This window comes from Crassostrea angulata, chromosome 4, assembly GCF_025612915.1.
Source record: "Crassostrea angulata isolate pt1a10 chromosome 4, ASM2561291v2, whole genome shotgun sequence".
NCBI lineage: Eukaryota > Metazoa > Mollusca > Bivalvia > Ostreida > Ostreidae > Magallana > Magallana angulata.
Window position 1 is genome coordinate 42447148 of NC_069114.1, and position 21073 is coordinate 42468220.

The 21073-nt window shown below is 36.4% G+C and overlaps 1 protein-coding gene across 1 annotated transcript; it reads left to right on the forward strand.

Annotated features, from left to right (window-relative positions):
* Window positions 1–1007: 1007 nt before the first annotated feature.
* Window positions 1008–20721, forward strand: LOC128180495 (E3 ubiquitin-protein ligase TRIP12-like). Its single transcript, XM_052848617.1, has 37 exons — window positions 1008–1132; window positions 3719–3844; window positions 4017–4634; window positions 4872–5089; window positions 5197–5370; window positions 6462–6745; window positions 7117–7209; window positions 7312–7473; window positions 7730–7964; window positions 8440–8504; window positions 8648–8697; window positions 8841–8997; window positions 9815–9974; window positions 10276–10421; window positions 10778–10884; window positions 10979–11097; window positions 11331–11526; window positions 11959–12205; window positions 12579–12651; window positions 12757–12866; window positions 13088–13273; window positions 13556–13657; window positions 13760–13852; window positions 14094–14288; window positions 14468–14664; window positions 14874–14986; window positions 15186–15337; window positions 15526–15671; window positions 15961–16114; window positions 16419–16517; window positions 16673–16787; window positions 16943–17097; window positions 17327–17491; window positions 18160–18324; window positions 19153–19266; window positions 19724–19922; window positions 20087–20721. Exons 2-37 carry the CDS (start codon window positions 3759–3761, stop codon window positions 20281–20283), a joined length of 5847 nt encoding a protein of 1948 aa, XP_052704577.1. The 5' UTR covers window positions 1008–1132; window positions 3719–3758; the 3' UTR covers window positions 20284–20721.
* The last annotated feature ends 352 nt before the right edge of the window (window positions 20722–21073 follow it).

The following is a 21073-nucleotide window of genomic DNA, read 5'->3' on the forward strand; positions in this document are numbered from 1 at the left end:
TATTTCACATTGTTTCATGGTGCTATTACCGTAGGTTGTATGCGTCATTTCAAAAAAGTATATTGAATACTTGCATTATATTGTTATCTCATGAATACTGTTGAGCACTATCGCAATCAAATTAATCAAATGTAGTTGAAGGATGCCATGGCTTACTCACTACACAAACCTTTTGCGGATCTAGAGGGGTCTCCCATCACCTAGAAAATTCAAAATAATTAAATTCACAAAATATAGTAAATAGGCTCTCTCCTCCCCCCCAATTTTTTAAGGAGCCCCCCCCCCGCTTTTTTATTTAGATGAGAAAACTCGTATATATTGAAATTACAAAAACAAATACATGCAGTTTCAGGTATTGCGTAACCCCCATCCTTTTTCTTTTTTAAATATCAAGATTTCGGTTAAGTCTGGCACCCCATCACCTACTTAAAAAAATCAGTTCATTTACACAACGATTGCTAGGATCATGTGTCTGTTTACAGTGCAAAACTAAATTAATTCTTATTGAGTGGATCGAGAAGTGGGAACTTGTTAATTCACTTACTGAATACCACCACCACCACCCCCCCCCCCCCCCCCCCCCCCCCGAAAAATATTATCTCTCGGGTCTCCCCTGGAAAATTTTTCTGGATTCGCGAATTTCAGATTGTGTTTGTGCCATTTTTCATACAAATAATATGAATGTACTTGTGAAAACAGTATTATTTTGGCGAAATATATGTTCTCAAAATGTTTGTTGGGTTGTATATAACTGTATAAGTAAAATGATATACGGTAACGTTAGGCTACATTCTTTCTTGACCATGTTGGGTCTATGCAAAACACTGTAATAATTATGCATTTAAAGGGGTGTTTCCCGTATCTTGATTGCAAAAACGAAGAGGGTTGAATGTTCATAACGTTTATTCAGATATTTTCATATAAAACTGATTTTGACAAATTGAAAATGGGGCGCGAAAGCACTGTGCAGCGAGTCTCGAGCGATAGGGAGAACCACAAAGCGGAAACGTACAGATATCCTGCGTGCGCATTTTCAATGAAAATACAGCCCGAGAAGACAAAAATATCGCAGGCCATACCCCATTTATCCGCCTAAAATATATATTTTCTTTAGAGGATTCGACGTATTTAGGTAATTTTGTAAACATTTAATGATATTTCTTTGTTTTTTTGTAAACCCTGATGAATTTTGTTCACCACGAGTAAAAAAAAATGCTAAATGTCGAAACATTGTCCTAAGTTGCAGGATGTAAACTATCTTCAAAAACGTATCATATTACAACGTTCTCATCACGAACACTTAGAAATACGGAACAATGTTAAATTTTTAGCAAATATACGAGTCTGGTTTCAAAATGACAGATGTAGGATTAAATTTAATGACGACGCGTTTTTCAATCAGCTGTACACACACCAGACGTGTTGGCAACCTCCATTGCTTGTGTTAAAAAAATATCGTATACAGGACTGGTGAATTAATGAATGTAACCGAAAAACTGTTATAATTCTACTTTTATTGGTATATGTGATATTGGATATTTGCAATTCATTGTTTTTTTTTTTATTTTATGCAGTGTTATGCATAATATGTGATGAAAATGTGCTCTATCATAAGTATCATTGCACATGTGTTCCTGTTATGTCAGACTCATATAGCCTAAATCACATTCTGTCAAAGTAACAGTGGTTGAATGATCCTGCCATACTTTGCACTAAAGTGCAAAAAGACTGATTGCTGAGTGCAGCATTATGTCGTGTGATATTTTTTTGGAAAAAGATTTGCAATTGATTGCGGAATTGCGGATTTTTAAGAATCTAATCCAACCCAGTGAATTTGGCAGAGTAATTTTATTGTGCAATTTTGCAGTCTACTGTCATGTACTATTTTAACTTTCAGTTGCTTCAATTATAATTATGATTTTGATAAAGACACTTTGTTGGGTTTCATTTAATCTCATTTTAGAAATTGATTTCTTATTTTTAAATAGCAAATGAGAGTTCACACCCAGCATTTATAAATAATCAATGTCTTGAAAAAAAAGGAAACAGAAAAAAGGAAGGAAACATAATATAAGATTGATGAAATGGGTAAATATAACTACTTTAGGGAAATATTAGAAACAAAAACTTGCAAAAGTGAGTCAATTGTTGTCTATTTTTGTACATATATTTTTTTATACATTGGTAATTGAAGGCTAGTTGTCTTACAAGACATGGCATGTAATCATATATGTTATTATTCTTGACAAAAACTGTTTAGTTTTTCTCATTATTAGATTTGTTATGAATTACTTCATTTAGAAATACAGTTATGAGTAATATTGGATGCAATGTGATAGATAAATGTATGCATTTATTGAAATAACCATAGCATTAGACAATCGGTGGATTAGCATACAGAGATTATCTCTGTATCAGATTTTAGGATAAATACTTGTATAATCAGATTAGTTGTGATTCTTACTCTATACAAATATCCTGTCAAAGATCATGCCAGTGCATGTAGAGAGATGTCCATTGTCTATAAGATCTTTGAAAAATTCCACAAGCCCTTATTACTTCCTTTGAAATAGAGAAATATAACATTTGTCATTTAACAGGATATGAATAATAGAGTTCATAAGTAAATTGTAAACAAATGATGTGGCTGAGTTATCAATAGATATCTTTCTTCTGTTTGATCTGAAATAGGAAGAGGATAGTCTCTAAGATTGACTGTAAATAAAACAGAATTACATGTAGTACATGTCATGTACCGGTAGTATGTTGTACGTGTGAGTACTACGTACCTGGTACCAATTGTATCAATTTATTGCCAACTCCTGGAGGATTTGATCTCAGTTCCAAAACATAGTATTGCATAAATTTTAAAAGTCATTTTGGGGAGGTTTGGAATACCATCAAGGTGTGTATCCATCTTCTTGTTTTTCCATTGAAGGTGGAACAGGATAATTTAGAATGTTGATACAAATATTGTATCATATTTTGAATATAACCATCATTATAAAATTTTCAGGCAAAAAATATTTTCAAAATTCTTTTTAGAGCAAAAATTGTATAAACTCCAACCTGAATCTAATTTATGACATACTGATCACTAAATACATAAGCCCACTGAGCTATGTTGTAAATCAAAGTGTTTGTAATAGATAAAAGATATAGCCAAAGAGATGAGGTTAATTTTCTTGCTTGTTTTCTTGTTTCACTGGGTCTAAAATGGTTTAAATAACTTTCTTCATGCCTCCACCACGAAAAATCCTCCAAAAAAGCAATAAAATCAAGACATATATATTGTTATTGCTTACTGCAAGGAAATATTTACATATACAATACAGATTTACATTTATTTCGATATCTTGGCCAATTTCTCATCTTTATAGAAAGGAATTATAGAAATATGGAGGAATAAAATTAAAACTGTCAACATTTTTGGACTTTCTGTATAATGTAATTCAGCATTAAAACAGTTTGAAAATGCTGCTGGTCTTATTCTAAATATACACTGATTACTGAATTACAGCTTAGATTTGGAAAAATGTTGATTTTTATCAGCAAATAATTACCCTATCACCGACCTTGAAAAACGGGCCAGCATCAATTTGTTGTTTGACACAAATTATCCTGAGTCCTTGGTCTTGTTAAAAAGCTCAAGTAATCTAGTTGTCAAAATCAAAAAATAATGTATAAACATGTAGTAAATGATATTTCCTCTTTGCAGGTCAAACTTTCTGGCATGAGCCAGACTGAGGATTGTGCCTATGGCAGACCAACCTGAGGAAGTTTGTGGGGGGTCAGATCATCGCCACATCCCAGGGGCGTCGGTGCATCACTCTAAGTACACACAGTAAGAACTAGTTTACAGATCTCAACCATTAAGAAACTGTCTTGTCTAACATTTTGAACATTTTGACTATAACAGAATCATGATTGAAAAATAGTTCTGTGTTGAATGTATTTTATCTTAGTACGTAAATTAAGTTTGTCAATCAAATTTTGATTTTCATTTTGAATTGTAGACAATTTCCAGAAGACAGTAAGAAAGCTCGCTCAAAGCGAGGGAATAAACGTGCATCCACATCTTCTATTGAAGGCCAAACGACAAATAAAAGTAGTAAACTAACAGAATCTAGTGAGTCTACTCGACCTCGCAGGAATTCGCTAGACTCGGTTGGTAGTAGCTCGGCAAGCTCATCGACTCGCCTTTCCTCCAGGCGACAGTCTGTGGAACTGCCTTTAGAACCATACGCAATATCTCAGAACTTACGTTCCAATTCTAACGCATCTGTGATAGAGGGAATACCTTACTACAAAACGAAGGAAAAACCAAAAGAGACCAAGAGAGTGTCTCCAAAAATAGCTGACCAAACAGGATCGGCAAAAAAACAGAAAACCAAGAGTAAAGAGGACAAAAACAAAAGTAATCCAGAGACAAAATCTGTGATTGTTGATTTAAACAAAGTAACAAAGACAGCATCAAAGAGTCTCACCCCTGGGAAGAAGGCCCACACGTCTGTGTTAGGTGAATCAAGCACAGGAGGTAGACGCAGAAAATCTTTCCCATCCAAGTCGCCCGAGCTTGACAGCTTACGGCGAACACGACAAAGCAGAAAAACGGGATCCTGTGCAAGTAGCAGGTTTGTTGAAATTTTTATAATAAGTTGGTATGTAAATTACTTTTTATAAATAAAATTTAGATTTTCATTTTGTTTTGTAGAAAATATCTACTGATACCATTGTAATCATAATAAGCAGATACATGTATATTGTATATTACAGCATGTTTTATGAGCTTTAATACAGAAGTGACATTTTTTGGTTGATTTTACCTTCCTGACCTCTGTGATGAACACAAAATGTTTTATATTATGTAGTGGTAGTAGGCAATCGTCTTCCCTCTCAAAGCGCCAGGGAGCCAGCAGGGGCCGGGCCGATAACAGTGAAGGCACCAGTAGTGGAAAGTCGACCACTCAGTCCAGTCGTGGCAGAACCACAGAGACAGAAGCCTTGAGTAGTAGCAGTGCAATGGCATCAGAAGAGGGTGAGGGAGCAAGAACCGGGGGTAGTGAAGAAACCCCAAACCCCACAGCAGGTAAAACTCATTTTATACCAGTCGCAGTGTCCAACCCCTGCAAAACTTAATTGCTGTGTTTTGTTGAACTATTTCACAAGCCTACTTGGAAGTTTTTTCTGTTTTAGCCACAAGTTCTGGTGGAGCAACAGCAAGCCTGACCTCTGAGAGTGAGACTGAGGAGGCTGATATGGGTCGACTTCAGGCCCTCCTAGAGGCCCGGGGTCTACCCTCACAGCTGTTTGGGGCCCTGGGGCCACGCATGCATCAACTTCTGCATCGTACCATGGGAGGGGGATCAAGTAAGTAAAGAGATCAGTTATATACAGGTAACTCTCGAAAACTTGGAAGTCCATGGGACCGAGGTAAAAGTTCGAGGTTTCAAGAGTTCGAGTTTTCAAGAGTTCCGAATTATCCGGGTTGACTGACGGGTTTTAAAATTAGTCTTACCGGATGTAATGATTAAGCTTATTATTTAGTGCTAACCTTTCGAACGTGCTTAAACAATGTTTTCTTTTCTCTAAAATATACAGAACTGGATGTTTTTAAAACTAAATACAAACCACTTGTTTATTATATTCATAATAATCATTTATTTTATGCATCATATTAAGACCAGATTGCTCAGTACAATTGCACTGCGAGACGATCGACATGTCATAAATGTAATAAATGAGTATCACCCATTGTAACCACTGTACGGGTCTTTCACCAGCTGTAAGAACTTGTTCAGCAATAATCATTTTAATGACAATGATGCTGATAAGCATAATTTTTACAGTTTTATCATTCTAAAATTTGACCATGGCTCAATAGTATCGTTTCATCTCAATTAATTTCTCATTTTCATTGCGTTTCCAAATTATCGTAAAACGGTTGGTGTTGATTATAGATTAGATTAGATTATGGGCAATCATCAAACAATTATCACCTCACAGGACAAGAGTCGCCTGAATAAACAACCCATGACAAGGGTCCCGCGTCTAACGCCTGGAGCCATTTAAATGACCAAGTAGGTGTTAATTAAGTATAGCGCTTGGAGATACACGGCAACTTCAGGGTATCGAGAGTAAGAAACTATAGATTTTGAACAACGGACTGCAGTTTGACTTTGAGGAATCAAGGGTTTCGAGAGATTAAGAGTTCGAGATATCAAGAGTAAATTTGCTTAGTTATATAGGGAAAAAAATCAGGACCCTAGACTCACTTCGAGCAATCAAGAACTTCGAGTGATCAAAGTTCGAGCCATCGAGAGTTACCTGTATATTTGTAACCCATTGAGTTGATTGAAAATTGCAAAGAGCTAAAGGTAACAGAATTGGAGTTTGTTAAAGTTCATCAGTAGCTTTTGAAAACATGTATAATACGTAAAGTGCCTTGTCTATCCTTTAAGTGAACAAAGCCCAGCAGCTTCTTCAGGGCCTGCAGTCAACAGGGAATGAAGACCAACAGCTGACGGCAGCCATTGAGATGTGTCAGTTGCTAGTAATGGGAAACGAGGACACTCTGGCGGGCTTCCCCGTCAAACAGGTGGTTCCTGCCCTCATCACCCTCCTACAGATGGAGCACAACTTTGACATGATGAACCACGCGTGCCGGGCACTGACCTACATGATGGAGGCCCTGCCCAGGTCCTCGGCCATTGTGGTAGATGCCGTACCAGTCTTCTTAGAAAAGGTAAGGGGCCTTTCTAACTAACAATATTACAGTCAAACATCATTATCTCAAACTAGATAGGACTTTTAAAAAACTTCAAGATATCCAAGTATTTGATATATTGAGGGTAAAATACTTTAAGAAACTAGTGGTTGGGACTTACAAATTACTTCAACGTATCCATTGTATTCGAGATATCAGTGTTTGAGATATCGAAGTTCAACTGTACATATAAGAATATTTGGTAGAATATTTGGTAGATATGGTAAAAGTGTAAATTGGACAGATGTGTACTAATGCAGGGAAATGTGTCAGGAGTGGGGTGATTGGGTAGTGTTTTTTCTTCCATATTTTATGATAATGTTATGGTTTTCCTACTCTCGTTTTACTAGCTGAGGGCCATACAGTGTATGGATGTGGCTGAACAGTCACTGACTGCTTTAGAGATGTTATCCAGGAGACATGGCAAGTCCATCCTGCAGGCTGTAAGTCTATAGCTATATCTCAACCGCAATATTTAGAATTATCCACATACTGTTGTTATAAAAACATTTGATATGATAATCACCTTGTGTTATGACTTTCAGGGAGGAATTGCAGCATCCTTGATGTTCCTGGACTTCTTCAGCATCACGGCACAGAGGAGTGCTCTGGCCATCACCGCGAACTGTGTCCAGAACATGACGTACGACGAATTCCACTTGATTAGAGACTCGCTGCAGTTACTGAGCAATAAACTCACCCATCAGGTAAGGAAGGAAACTATAACCTACTCATTTTCTTATAAAACTGGCAAAGGCTAGTTCTGTAACAAAAGTGTCATTTGTCATGTTTGATAAAAAATTAATGCAATGGTTCACAAATTGTAGCCCCCTTTTCTCTAGGAATTAGTACTTTTGAATTTATCTTGTGTATATTTAATGAAAAATATTTGTTTGCAATCAGAAAAAATATACAGTACTGGCTGGGTTTCATGCACCAATTATTTTTGTGCTCTCGTTTCAGGACAAGAAATCAGTAGAGAACTGCTGTATTTGCTTCTGTCGCTTGGTGGATAATTTCCAGACCGACCAGAGGACCCTAAAGGAGATTGCTGTCCATGGTCTGCTGACCAACATCCAACAATTACTGGTGGTCAGCCCCTCTGTCATCAGTACCAGCACATTTGTCATGGTGATTAGGATGTTGTCCATCATGTGTGCCAGCTGTCCTGACCTGGCAGTGGTCTTACTCAAACAAAGTAGGTCTGCTACTGTTCACTTAAGGAAAAAGGCTCAAAATCAGCATCGGACTAACTAAACCTTCATTGTAAACTGTTCTGTAGGCATCAGTTTTTATAAGTTTAATGAAAACCACAGTTTTAGGGATACATAACATCATGGACAATGATCATATCAACACAATTTCATAGATGAACTCGGCAATGGAATCCATGAAAATTGGTATTCAATGATCATTAATGAAATTATATTACTCAACTTATCACAATTGACAGTTTTTGCAATGTAAAAATTACTTGTGTTATATTTTGTATTGATCTAGCACTAAATGCTGTCAAAGTTCTTTAGCTCTTCGCAGAGGTAGAAATTTTGTTTGTAACAAAATATTCTAGACCATCTAACTTCTCTTAATCTTATTTAATTTGTAATGACATTGACATCTACATGTAGTTATAAAGTATAATGCTCAATGTATGAATGATTTCTTCCCCCCAGAAATTGCAGACACTCTTTGTTACCTTCTTGTTGGAACCTCAGAAGAAGAAATGCACGGAGTAGAGGTTTGTCTTTCATTCATATCTGATTAATTATCATGCAATAACAAATTTTCTTTGGAAATAGAGTAATACAGATGATGAGAGAATTATGAAAATATTTTTAAAACTTTACAACATTCAAATAGTATATTAAATTTTGATTTCAGTTAATTTCTAGAACTCCTCAAGAGCTGTATGAAATTGTTTGCTTGATTGGGTATGTATTATTTGCAGTTTTTAGGGAATTTTCCTAATCAGTCCTCAATTCTAGATTGTGTTGATTGCAAGAAATGTTTTTCTGACACATATGTCTCTCTTTGGTTGCAAAAAGTGTTTGACTGATTGGCCTCTGTTTGATAGTGAATTGATGCCAGCCCTGCCCACCGATGGGATGTTTGCTATAGACAACATGCTGTGTAAGACACACAGCAGTGTAATTGATCTAGTCAGCTGGCAGTGGCGGGACGACCGGGGGGTGTGGCATCCCTACACGTCTATTGATGGCAAAATCATTGAGGTAAGACCGAGTCATACAAGTGTGATGCAGTAGAACAATATTTGTGAATGTTAATTTTGATGAGGTTAGAGTTATATTTGATTTTATAAAGTATTACCATTCTATTTACATATTTACAATTAACATACCTAATGGTAAACTAGACATAGGCAAATTCCTGTAACTGCAGCATGTGAAATCTTTATTATACCCTCATTTTTGGGTGGGGGTATAAGAATGACCTTGTCTGTCTGTCTGTCTGTCTTTGCAATCGTATCAGGTCCTTATATTTCTTATGGAGAATAATTGGATGTACCTACTTCACTCAAAGGTCGCTTATGACCTGATGGTGTGTTATGATTTTGACTTATGACCTATTGTCATTTGTGCAAGTTCAAGGTCATTCATCATTGCCCCCCAAAAATGCATAATTCCTGTCTAGGCCATATGTTGTAATGGAAAATGATTAGAATTGATAACTGGACACAAAGATTGCCTGTGACGTAAAAATATGTCCTGACCTTGAGCTTTAATCATTTGTGCAAGTTCAAGGTCAATGGATAATAATTGGTGCATCCATTAATATTCAATAGAGAAATACTGTACTTCAGTTATTATATTTTGTTGTGGGGGTATCATTTGTGAGCTTGCTCACAGTATCAGTGTCATTGATGTTTTAAAATTGTTATTGTACCAATTTTAAAAATCACAAATCCTCTCCAGAAACAAAATTTCATTATAACCTACTTGAAAGTATAAGATTTAAACCCCATTAGTGCATGAATGGGAGTTGTTGAATTTTGTTGTTAAAAATTGTGTTTTGTGTGTTTATTATTAGGCTGCATACCAGTCTGGTGAGGATGAAGTGAGTTTGAACACAATGGGCCGATCTTACACAATAGATTTTAACACACTACAACAAATCAATGAAGACACAGGGACGGCCAGAGCTGTCCAAAGGAAGGTCAATGCTACTGCTGGGGGATCTCAAACTACAGGTGGGGTGTCAGAAGTTGCAATTGCACAAGGGTTTCCCAAATGTTTCATTAAAGCACTCTTGAAATACATAGGAATTTAAATGCATATATTGAGAATTATAATGATTATCTTATATTTAATTGGTTTGTTCTAAGACAAATGTGAATTACTTTCAATATATCCAAGTTATACAGTACCTAGGTTACTATGAATCTTCATAACTGCATGGCAAGCAAACCTTCAAAGAACTTGATCAACATATGGCTACTGAATTACAATGGCTGTTCCAGACAGTATTTTGAGTTTTGTTTTGTTCCTCAGCATCCTCCAGCTCCTCGAGCACGGCCTCGGAGATCAACCTGGAGCAATGTGACTCGAGGGCAGAGGTCCTCAAAGAGGACATGAAGTTGGCCTCGGTCTTCATCAAAACTCTGTTCGCTGTGCTATATGAGGTGTACAGCTCCTCGGTAAGTGGTGGTGGTGGTGGGGGTGTAAAATCTTATGCGCTTGCATGGATTAAAGTATCATTACACAATATGTTTAGGTTTTATTGTATGTTGAAAATTTTTTGAAGATAAAGTATATCTGTTGCTATATGTTATTGAAATTTTATTTTTTTGCAATTTCAAAAGTTCTCATAACAAAATCTTGAAAATTGTGCAAGTATATTAAATAGCAAGACTTAATTACATATGTATATAATAAGCAATTTTTTACACTTATGTAGTGGATGACAGGTTGTAAGAAATTTTAATTTCTAAAACTGAACCTCATAAAGAAAAGTAAAAAGGCTACATAAATCTTTTTGTTTTGTCTTTGATAGGCTGGACCTACTGTGCGACACAAGTGTCTTCAGACTTTGCTCAGAATGATCTATTATGCTGAGCCCAGCTTACTGAAGGAAATTCTCCAGTCTCAACCAGTCTCAAGGTGAATAAACCCACTCTTAACTTTAGTTGTTCCTAGATCTGTAATCATGAACTGCCTTCATGAAGAATTACCTCTATCCTTCTGTTTGTTTCAGTCACATTGCTGCTATGATGGCATCAAATGATGTCAAAGTTGTTGTTGGAGCGATTCAGATGGCAGAGATTCTGATGCAGAAGCTACCAGACATCTTCAGTGTGTACTTCAGGAGGGAAGGTATATTCTATGTTTAAAATTCTGCATTCAAAGAACAAATGCTTGTAACCATCTGGATTAGATTCTTTATTTGCTTGAGATGTACAAATACTTATATGTCAAACCAAAACTAGATATGAATTTAATGTTGAGTCTTAATGTTTTTAAATGATAATATATCAACTTGCATTCCATTTTGTCTTGCCATATAATTATGAGTGTCAAAATTCACATCTGGCATGGTCATTTTACAGGTGTAATGCACCAGATTAAACGATTGGCTGACTCCGAGTTGAAGGTGGAGTCCCCGGTAAAGCCTGCTCCGACTACCGCCTCCTCCTCCAGCCTCAGTAGTACCTCGTCTGGGTCATTGACCTCTGAACCAGTCCCCACAGAGAAGGAGGGGGCATCTCCCCCTGCCCCAGAAGATAGCCCCAGCTCCAGTCAGATGTAAGCTCCAGTGTTGTACTGTTGGTCTATTGATGTATCACATTTTTTGTTGCTTTTTTGCATATTATTACGAAAATAATGTAAATTTGTAAACATTATTAGCATGAATTATTTTTGTGATTTAAGCTGTTCTAGAAGTGGACAGGAAATCCAGGGAAAAATCAGATGTTTGGTCATAAAATATATATAGCTCATTAAAAAGCAATCAGATACTGTATATGGTATCAGAACTTGAACTTCGTATGCTCTGTTCAATTTACTGTACTTTGATGTCAAAGACTTGAAAGTAAAATTTTATTTACGATGAGTTACAAAATTTATTGGATAAAGCAATTGGCAATAAGCTAAAGGTAGATCAAAGTGATCTCAAAGCTCTTGTCCAAAACAAAAAATTGTTGGACCCTTTGGTTAGTTATATTATTTTGTCTTTAGGAAACTTAGTGATGTTTTGAAAAGAAAGAAAGCTCCAAAACGCTCCTTAGGCAGAAAGAGCAAAGAGGAAGCCACAACCTCCGAAACAAAACCAGCGTCCAGAAGCTCGGGGCGGGCCAAGTCTGCGAGCAGCAAGGAGAGCAAGTCCTCCTCCTCCTCAAAGATCTCCTTCCTTCCAAGTCTCAACCCCCGCAGCTGGGCCAAGTTCTCCTCCAGTGACCGAGTGCCAAAAGCTTCTGCATCAAAGGTAGGCTAACAAAAGGAATAGATCCAAAAGGTTATGATTGCTGAAGATTACTGATAAGACATGTCTTGAGTGCGGAAGGCCTCTGCATCATAGGTAGTTGGGAAGTAGCTTATAAAGTAAGGATCCAAAAAGTTTTATGAATGTAGAAATATTTTGATAAGGCATGTCTCCTTTTTCAGGAGTCAGAGAATATTATACACAAGAGAGTTTTATTAAGGAAATATATAACAGACCAAGGCTAATGCTGTAGGATTACTCATGGCTGCTCTAAAAGAAAACTTTTTTTGGATGAAATTTGACTTGTTAATTTTTCAGTGAAAGGACAATTGAGTGTACATATGCATATAGTAATATGAACAATTCACATTTACAGGAAGCAGTTTTATCCAAAAATTCACAAATATCAGCTCATAGGGAAAAAATTAAAACATGGATCAAGGATCAAGGTAAGTTCATACAGATGTTGAAGTTGGGAATGATAAAGATCATCTGAAGATAGAGAAATGTCCATGCCTTGCCTTTATACATACATGTACCTGAATGTATTTCAGCTGAGCGATTCCTCCAGCAGTACTTTGGTCCGGACTTTGAGGGAACCAGTCACCCAGCCTTGACCGTACTCAACCAGTTGTGTTCAGCTGCCGAGCAAATTCAGACTGAGGTACATGTATGTGTATGTGTTACACATGCACAGTTCTTCAATTTGTGTATTGGAATGTTGATCCTCAATGATAAAATAACTGATATTGAACATCAACAAAATTGTGGTTTGAATATCTTTTCAAACATTTTTAAAGATTTGTTGTAATCATTTCAGGATATTTGACATGCACTTTCAGCGTAAATGTTATCTATATGTTTGACATGTACATGTATTTTCAGTGTGACAGTGGTATAGAAGGATTAAAAAGCATAGCTGTGATCATGAGAGACAGTGACGTCTCGCCCTTTGAAATCATCCACAGTGGCCTCATACAAAAGCTGCTGCAGTATCTCACGTCATCCTCTTGTGCTGTGCCACGTGATGTCAGGATACGGCGCTTTCTGCACATCTTCCTTAATTGTCCAGTCAGTAGTTAAAGATTTTCAATGGCTTTGAAATATTTAGAATACATGTTTGCTTAGATAACATTTTATATTGTGTCCCTCTGACTTAAAAGAGATAGAACTTTTCTTGAAGGGGAAAATTATTATTCTCTTACGAATTGTTGAATATTAATGTCTGTTGAATTTTGTCCCACAATGTATACTGAAATTGTGGGCATTTCAATATCGATTAAGCATTAAAATTTTGAAATTGTGAAGTGCTGTACATGTAGCTATGCTGTAATCATTTAATTTCTTTACTAGGCCCCTGATGTATTACATGTGAAAAGGTTAGAAATGGAGGGAAATCCTGCAATGTCCTATCTAGTCAACAAACTTATTGGATGTCTTCATCAGTTAGAACAGGTACAGAGTTAATGCCTTAGACCTGATAGATTTATTGGTATGTTATGATAATGCTTACTTTTGATCTATCTTGCTGAAAATAATCCCCACTCATGTATCCAGTTTCAGGTCAAAGTTCACGACCTCCCAGGAGGCAATACCTCCAGTGGCAGAGGATCAAATGCTCTCAGATTCTTCAATACCCATCAACTCAAGGTAACTACTGCAATTTACTTACTGTTCACGTTAAATCACGAGAAGCAACAACGAAATTGGTTCTTGCTATTTTGTATCCTCAGAACAGCAGAATTAAGTACTCACCTAAGATATGGAATTTACAGTATAATTAATTTGCATATTTTTTGTAAAGAAACTTCACATAAATATTTTAATAAAACAATCTGTTTTGTTGTGATTATATTATATTTAATCAATGATGACATTGTGTGTCTTTCAGTGTAATCTCCAGCGACACCCTGAGTGCACCACCTTGAGGCAGTGGAAGGGAGGGCCAGTCAAAATTGACCCCCTGGCCCTAGTTCAGGCCATCGAGAGATACCTGGTGATAAGAGGCTATGGAAGGTCAAAGCCTGATGGGGATGATGATATCAGCGACGATGAGAATTCTGATGATGATGTTGACGACACCATGGTTAGAGCTAGTTACAGTATCTCTATCTCAAAAATTTATATTCTAAAAAAGCTGAATGGCTTAGAATGTAAGGATGGTTTGGGATCAGATTTTTATAACTGTTCATGTATCTGAATATGAAAAGAAGAACTGATAAGAGACTGCGTGAGTAGACTACATAGTGTGCATTCTTGCTACAGGCTGCTGTGTTCATCAGTCAAGGAACAGCCAGACACAAACTGGAGTTCTTCATGGGTGAGCGATTCCTGCCGTACAACATGACAGTGTACCAGGCGGTCAAGAACTACAGTAACCCCGGGGAGACCAGTGAGACAGACACCGAGGCTGAGAGTCCACTTGGCCACGCCAACATCTGGGTTCAAACCCACACCATTTGGTAAGTTCTTATCATTAAAGAATGGATGTTTGAAGGTTCATAACTTAAATATGTATATGGATTTAGGTGCAAGTGTTTGATTCAAACTTGTTGAAGTTTGAGTATGAAGCTTTTGAATAAATTGGGTATGGCAATAAACATGGCAGTGTTTTATGAAAATTTTGTTGAACTTTACCACAAGTTGTTTCACATGTATGTGGATGTTGTAGGTACCGTCCTGCATCAGAAGGTGATGATGCTTCAGCCACAAGTCCAAAGAAAACCAAGGGAGATAACAAATCTCAAAAAACCGTCAGAAGAAAGATGGATGAACTGTGGAATGGTGAGTTGTTTTTAAAAATGTACTAGTGCATGTACACTCTGCTCATTGAGAAGTTATACAGCATTTTAGTCAAGATATGAAATACAGTGAATGCTCCACTATGTGTCGATTGATTAATGTATATTTATTTATATATAATTTTTGGATAAGGAATGTTACACACATGCCTGTTCTGTACTGAGTTTCTATGTAACAATAGATGGACACTGCCCCGTGATGGTCCCCGCCCTCAACGCTTACCTGACAGACAAACTTCCAGCATTTGTCACGGTCCAGGATGCCTCGCTGGACGTAATTGCATTACTTCGAATCCTCCACGCGTTTAACAGATACTGGTCCACTATGTACGAGGTGAGACCCACTTTCATAAACTTGTATAAACTCTTATAATTACTCACAAGTGTAACCTTGTTATTTTCTTGATGAATTTACATGTACAAATTTTTTGAAAGGAAACATAAATCTACATGTAAATTATTTTGCTGTTGAGAACAATTACGCATCTTTCACCCTTTCATTGTCGTATTTTGTTGTTTTAGGTGCCATGTCCAGTAAATCCAGTACTACCGTACATTGAATTTCTTAGTTCCAAATTAACAGCCAAAGCTAATCGCCAGCTACAAGACCCTCTTGTTATAATGACTGGGAACCTCCCTAACTGGTTGGCGGAAATCTCAAACGCAGCGTGAGTGGAATTAACATGTAGTAATATGCCACTAGAATTAATTTTATATATTGAATTAAGTATGTACTTTTTATATATCCTTGAATCTAGCACATATTCAAGTACATGTATTCATTTTTTGTTTTAAGTTACACTATGTTACAAGCACATAAACCTTATAATAAAATGTTTGACTATGTTTTCGAAATTGCAAATCAAATCTTATTCTGTTACATACATTAGAAAAAGGTTAAAAAAACACTGATTCTAGATTTTTTATAATGACACATTCTAAAATGGCTTTTTGCAGTCCTTTCCTGTTTCCATTTGACACGCGACAGCTGTTATTCTATGCCACCACCTTTGACAGAGACCGTGCGTTGATGAGGCTACAGGACAACACCGGGGATAACGGGACGACGGACAGTACGGACAGAGTGGCCCCCCGGCTGGACCGTAGAAGGGTAGGACATCTAAATGTGGCAGTGATTTATTTCTGACATGAATTCAGAGAATTAATCACTGGGGTGAATAGATAATCAAAACTATGAAGAAATAATACTCAGAATTACAGAGAAATGTTATCAGAAATAAAAATTTTTATAAAAGCATTTCAATTAATAATTAACAATTTAGTTCATAGGTTTTGCCATGTATGAATAATCTAAATTGTAAAGTAAGCACAAAATACAATGATTTGTTTGTTAGCAGTAGATTTTATGATTCACCAAGTGATGAATTTCTGTCACATTGACATATTTATTTCAGAAACAAGTGAGCAGAACGGAATTGTTGAAACAGGCAGAGAAGGTGATGGAGGACATTGGTAACTCCAGGGCCCTGCTGGAGATCCAGTATGAAAACGAGGTCTGTACCTTTACTGCAGTACAGTAAAGCAACCTACACCAGCTATAAGTTGGTGAAGAAAAGGAATTTCTTATGTACATGTATCTTTTTTTATGTGGTCCAGTGTAGATTAAATTGATGATCCATTTTGAAATAAGATTTTGGTTATCTTGCAGGTTGGTACTGGTTTGGGCCCAACATTAGAGTTCTATGCCTTGGTGTCTAAAGAGGTACAGAAGTCTGACCTTGACCTTTGGAGAGGGGATGGCATTAAGGAAAAAAGTGCAATAGGTCAGCATGAAATTCAGTCTTTTTCATTGCATGAATCATGTTGAGGAAATTTAATCAATAACTGGTGTTGTATTATTATGATTATAGGCACCAATGCATGGACTTCTTTAAGAAACAGTATTGTGTACAAGACTAGTATTTTTTCGTTGGTATAGGGGAGGATGAGGAGATCTTGTACTGTTATTCCCCCTGTGGCTTGTTCCCGGCCCCACTTCCAAGAAACGCTAAAGCAGCGGTCATTAATAAAGTCAAAGCCAAGTTCAAGTTTCTGGGGAAGTTCATGGCCAAAGCTTTAATGGACTCCAGAATGGTGAATATCTACATCACTCCTTATTTTGTATCTGTTGCACGAGATTATTGAAATGTTAAATTCATAGTTGCAAAATTACCTTATACTATAATTTCATGCAAGGAGCATCTCAAGAAATGGTTTGAATTTTCATTTCCCACAAATGATTTAAATCTACATTAATTTTCAAGTGTTTTTAAGTAGTCATATTTTTGAGTCACAAAGTTGACTTGTAATGGATTTGTTACAGCTGGACATCCCCCTGAGTTTGGTGTTCTTCAAATGGCTGCTGGGACAGGAACATAGCCTGACCTCCAGTGACCTTCAGCATCTGGACCCAGTGGTGGCAAAATCATTCCAACAACTAGAGGACGTCTTACACCAAAAACAGAGGATCCTCACCGACAAGTCACATGTAAGTCAAAAACGGAGGATCCTCACCGACAAGTCACATGTAAGTCAAAAACAGAGGATCCTCACCGACAAATCACATGTAAGTCAAAAACAGAGGATCATCACTGACAAATCACATGTAAGTCAAAAACAGAGGATCCTCATCGACAAATCACATGTAAGTCAAAAACAGAGGATCCTCACCGACAAATCACATGTAAGTCAAAAACAGAGGATCCTCAAAAACAGGATCCTCACCGACAAGTCACATGTAAGTCAAAAACAGAGGATCCTCACCGACAAGTCACATGTAAGTCAAAAACAGAGGATCCTCACCGATAAATCACATGTAAGTCCACAGAATGCTAGGTTTGACTTACTGATTATCAATCAGATGAAAGTCATGTATTGTGTGTAAACTTTATAATGCAAATTATCTGTGTTAATTATACAATAATGTCAGCATTTCCCAACATTTAAGTGGGTCTTGAATTACCGAGTTTCATGTACATCTTTTATAATACACACATTTATTGCCTTAATTTTATGTAACAATGTCAGATATGTTTTATTGTTAATTTTGATTGTTTATTGATCTTAGAAATTCAGAAAGATACTTTTGAACAATAAATTTTCAAATTATTTTTGAAGTGCAATTTGTATATTCACACACTTTGTCTACCTTTCTAGACGGACGAGAGTCGACAGTTGGCTCTGGAGAGTTTGACCATGGATGGTTGTAGTATAGAAGATCTGGACATTAACTTCACTCTGCCTGGCTACTCCAACATAGAGCTGAAGAAGGGGGGTCAGGATATCACGGTCACACTGGATAACCTGGAGGAGTACTTACAGGCAAGTCTTGCAGGCAAAGAATTCTATTTTGATACAGTAAAACAGGGTTATAGCGAACATGCTTATAATGAATTGGCGCTTACAGTGATTTTTTTAACCCCGTGACTTTATTACAGTCATGTTGTAAACTTGACAGATTTAATGAATTACGCTTATAACGAAGCAAAATCGCCGGTCCCTGGCACTTTGTTATAAGCGTGTTTTGCTGTCTACAGACCTTACACAGGCAGCCTTTTATAGATTTCCATATACTCTATACATGTATGTTGTAATTTCATGGACATGTTAGTCATGAATGTTTAGACACCAAAGAAATGTATAATTATGGCTCATCAATCATACAATAATGCTGAGTTTATATTTTTAAATTCTTTAAAGAAAATTTTATTTAGAAGTGAAATGCACACTATTTCAGCAAAGCTTGACAAGCTGTAGTTGAAAAAAAAATCACAAGTGAACTCAACAATTTTGTCAAGAAATGACTAACTGTGGAATCATTTAAATTTGTGGGGGCCAATTTTCGTGGATTGTGGGTGTTTTGCTCATTAGTGGAGATTGTAATTTTGTGGATGCGTTTTTCAGTTTCGGTAAAATAACTCTTTCAAAATTTGTTTTTGATGAGGATGTAAATTTGTGGGATATGGCTACCCATGAATACCACGATAATTGAGCTACCACGAAATCTAATGGTTCCACAGTATCTATTAAATGGCTCTTAAGTGAGAGTTATTAAACTTATCATAGGGTCAACAGTAACTTTGAGGAATTAGGGAAAAACCAAGGTACTTGTAGTGAATTGTACTTTTTAATGAGTCCCTGCTATTTCAGCTGGTGGTCCACTGGAGCCAGGTCGAGGGCGTGTCTCGGCAGTTTGAGGCCTTCAGGGAGGGGTTCGAAGAAATCTTTACTCTGTCCACACTGCAGAGCTTCTATCCAGAGGAGGTACGCATAATGAACTGAACTCTTCCTATTAGTGATTGTTTGATATACCGTATATCCTGTAATTTTTGCTTTTTTCACAATCTCTTTCAAATCACAAAATATTGAATACGCAGAAATTATATCCTGTATTATTTTCTATGAGACGCTTTTAAAAGCACAAAAAATGACTAACGCAAATGAAAAATGCAACACATTTTTCCCATTTTTGCAAATTTTTTGACAAGTGAAAAAGAAACGGATATACGGTAAACTCTACTCAAATATATACATGTACATCCATAAATGAAATTTTGTATTGAATTGTCTTTGGAAACTATTTTTCCTCTATCAGTTTAATATTTCCTGAAGGTATTATTTTTTTCATGAATTAGTTAAAATATACTCTTTTAATTTATATGAAGGTAAATACATTGCTAAGGTTGTTCATGAAATAAGACATGTTTTCTTTTGTTGATAGTTGGAACAGCTGTTTTGTGGCAACAAGAAGGAAGTGTGGGACGTTAAGATGTTAATGGAATGCTGTCGACCCGACCACGGTTATACACACGACAGCCGGGCTGTCAACTTCCTGTTTGAGGTTCTGAGTTGTTATGATGACGTGGAACAGAGACAGTTCTTGCAGTTTGTAACTGGGTCTCCACGCTTACCTGTTGGAGGTAAAAACATTGTTTTGTTCCACCTTATCTTTAAATGAAGGGTGTTAAGATGATGCTTCTTCAGTGACATTGTGCATGTAGCTTTCTCTTCCAAGATTTATGTAAAAGGATTTTTTTTTTATTTTGTGTGCGTGTAATATAATTGATATAACTTTTAATTTTAGGCTTCAGAAGTTTGAATCCTCCATTGACCATCGTTAGAAAATCATTTGAAGGAACAGAAAATCCTGACAATTTCCTACCATCCGTGATGACATGTGTTAACTATCTGAAACTGCCTGATTATAGCACAATAGACATTATGCGAGAAAAGTTAACAGTTGCTGCAAAAGAGGGACAGCTTTCTTTCCATTTATCATAGAAAATGATTGGATTTGTAATTGTTACGTTATTCAAAATGTTGGAACTTGGAAAGAAAGGAGGGGGTTGTTAGCTAGATATTATGCTTAATGTGTCTGTTGCATATAATGTCTTTGCAAAATTATGACCTTCATGTCTGGAATTGGCGTTCAAAGAAAGTACAAACTTTGTCGAGAGAAAGGGATATGTAATTGAATAAAACTCCCAAGATGAATTACTGCTAAACTGGTTGTGTGAATTTTTTTGTCATTTATAGATGAAGATAGAAAAACAAAGAGAGTGTGTGTATCTGTATCTTGAGTTTGTTTGTACATGGAACTCGTCCCTTGTTCTGTCTAAGGAGGCAGGCAAGGTGAACCTTTCACTGAGCGCGGTTATGTGTACCTGTCATATGTACCTTTTGTTTATTTGAAATAAATCTTGGCGTTTTATTCAGAAAGGTTGGTTAACTGTTTTTCTTGCTTCTTACAAGTTTTTATAATTACAAGTACTTTGTATCTGTTATAATTATACAAGTGAGTTACGTATATTGTATGATAAATCAATTCATTGATATTTAACACTGAAAGATGGAAAAATGGGCGCAGGGATCGAGGAACATTTTTTTTTTCCAGCAAGTTTAACCTTGTCCTTAAAGAAAATTTTTAAAGATACCGTAATTGTAAGTTGAAAAAGTACACGATTTTTATTATATTAATTCTCATTGACAATTAAATAATGGGTCTAATGTTGATGTGGAATCCATGAATTATACACAAATAACCTGTTTATGTTTTAAATAATTGATGAAT

Excerpts from the sequence above, each read along its gene's own strand:
- LOC128180495 (XM_052848617.1), top strand. The coding sequence starts at position 3,759 with ATGGCAGACCAACCTGAGGAAGTTTGTGGGGGGTCAGATCATCGCCAC. Across the intron at positions 10,422-10,777 it reads ATGAGGTGTACAGCTCCTCG|GCTGGACCTACTGTGCGACA; the intron begins GTAAGTGGTGGT and ends TGTCTTTGATAG. Across the intron at positions 10,885-10,978 it reads CAGTCTCAACCAGTCTCAAG|TCACATTGCTGCTATGATGG; the intron begins GTGAATAAACCC and ends TGTTTGTTTCAG.